Raw genomic sequence first — 1,951 nt, forward strand, 5'->3', positions numbered from 1 at the left:
GTGCTCTTCCGATGTGTGATTTCATCCCTTCAAAACGGAATAGAGCACCAACAAAAAATAGTTTCGTACTACGGAAGAACTGCTCTACTTTTACAAAGTTTCAAATTTTTCTGAATTTTCGAATTCCCTAACTTTCCTTGTCAGTATTGAAACGGTCAATCTTATTCTAATTATATAAGTGTATCAACGACTTCGAGTACAACGTATAGTTTCAATTTCAAGAAACTGTGACTATTTTCAATTCGCGAGTGTACTACCTTAAGGCATGTGACATTTGTGTCTCCGTCGTACCTTACGAAATACTCCGACGAAAAGTTACAACAATTCTGGATATTTACATTTAAAGAAACGTTATTGTCACTGCCTATTGACGTATAAATTAATATTTGATATAATATTAAAACTATATAGCGCGCGCGTATTACGAAAAGAAATAATGATTTTACGAATATGTCGCATCGACAATGTCGTATTAGCATAATGACCAAAATCCGGAGCTCGATGTTGTTTTTTTCATTTCAAACTGCATGCGACAGTTACAAGAAGTAATACCATTTATGTGATAATGGCATTATCTTAATTACCTTAGAACAACTGGATTATAGTTAGAACACCGGCTTGGAGTGGGGAAAACAAAAGGCACCAACCCGAAAAGAACATACTTATATGGTTATCATGTACATATGTCAGTACTGTTAATACTATAGAAGAGAGATATTTAGAAAATCATTATTCGTTTTTTATGATACGCGTTTTGTGATATACGCTACATAGCTTCAATATTATACCGAATTTTAATTTATGCGTCAATGATATATACTAATATTTGGCGGAAGCCAATATTGCGTCCGTAAAAAAATAAGACATTAAAAGGTTCAGTTACAATTTGATTGCGAAAACAGACGAAAAATCTGTGTGTATTTTCTGGTCTTACAAAGTGATACAACGTGTCCCGGATCCTCCGAAAAACGAATAAGGTAAGTTTGCAATCTAAGATCAATCTTATCAGAATATCAGGGAATATCCATATTGCTTGAAACTATAAATTATGCAGCAAATGATATTTTTCAAAGAATTCTTTCTTAGATATATATCTGGCAAATAAGAAATAACTTACACTGAGAGAAAATATTTTGTATTTATGACTATAATTGCATAGTAAAAAATTATGATTAGCAATATTTTTATAGCTACTTTATAGTTATTACACATACTTTACAGCACTATTTTTATAGTTGTTATTACTCTAATGTTAATAATAATAACCTTATATATATAATTCTATCAAAAATGATAAAATTTTACTATAATTTATTAGAGTTTAAGGAAAGTTTCTGCGCATTTTTGGCAATTTTTATTTTTTTAAATAAAATTAATGGTACAGTACCTGTTAAACAAAGTATTTGTCATTGTTTTCTACCACCTTTGCCCACCTCTCAGGCAGCATGCGAATGCCACGTTGAAAGAATTCGTTATCTTTTGACGTAACGGATAATTGGATTGTCAAAAGATAACGAATTCTTTCAACGTGGTATTCGTATGCTGCCTGAAAGGTGGGCAAAAGTGGTAGAAAACGATGGCAAATACTTCGATTAACAGATGCTGTAGTATTTATTTAAAAAAAATAAAAATTGTCAAAAATGCGCGGGAACTTTCCCTACACCCTACAATATAATAATTTGAAATATTAATATAGCAAAGTATTAAAATTCATATAACAAATGAAATAAATATTTGTTTGTAGTAAATGCAACTCCAATTACAGTAAGTATAACTAGTTTCTTAACGTTTGCTTACTATTTATATTGTAATAATATCTAAGAAATAAGTAAACAAAAATATAATATCAATCATAATGTATAACCATAATGCATTGTTTAAAGCAGCTATAATTTGCATGGTTAAATTAATTATAATTATAGTTTTCTCCAAAATTAATATAAATTATAAT

At 29.6% G+C, this 1,951-nt stretch overlaps 1 protein-coding gene across 3 annotated transcripts in view; it reads left to right on the forward strand.

Annotated features, from left to right (window-relative positions):
* The first annotated feature begins 688 nt into the window (after positions 1-688).
* Positions 689-1,951, forward strand: part of LOC105450698 — a 5,515-nt gene continuing 4,252 nt past the window's right edge. For 2 of the 3 annotated variants that reach the window (XM_011690654.1, XM_011690653.1), the window contains exons 1-2: positions 689-977; positions 1,745-1,764. In XM_011690654.1, coding sequence (XP_011688956.1) covers positions 1,748-1,764 — 17 coding nt within the window. In that variant the 5' untranslated portion in view covers positions 689-977; positions 1,745-1,747. The remainder of the gene's footprint in view (positions 978-1,744; positions 1,765-1,951) is intronic. The other variant, XM_011690655.1, reaches the window with a different exon arrangement.

The sequence above is a fragment of the Wasmannia auropunctata genome, unplaced genomic scaffold (genome assembly GCF_000956235.1).
Source record: "Wasmannia auropunctata unplaced genomic scaffold, wasmannia.A_1.0 LD336057.1, whole genome shotgun sequence".
Lineage (NCBI taxonomy): Eukaryota > Metazoa > Arthropoda > Insecta > Hymenoptera > Formicidae > Wasmannia > Wasmannia auropunctata.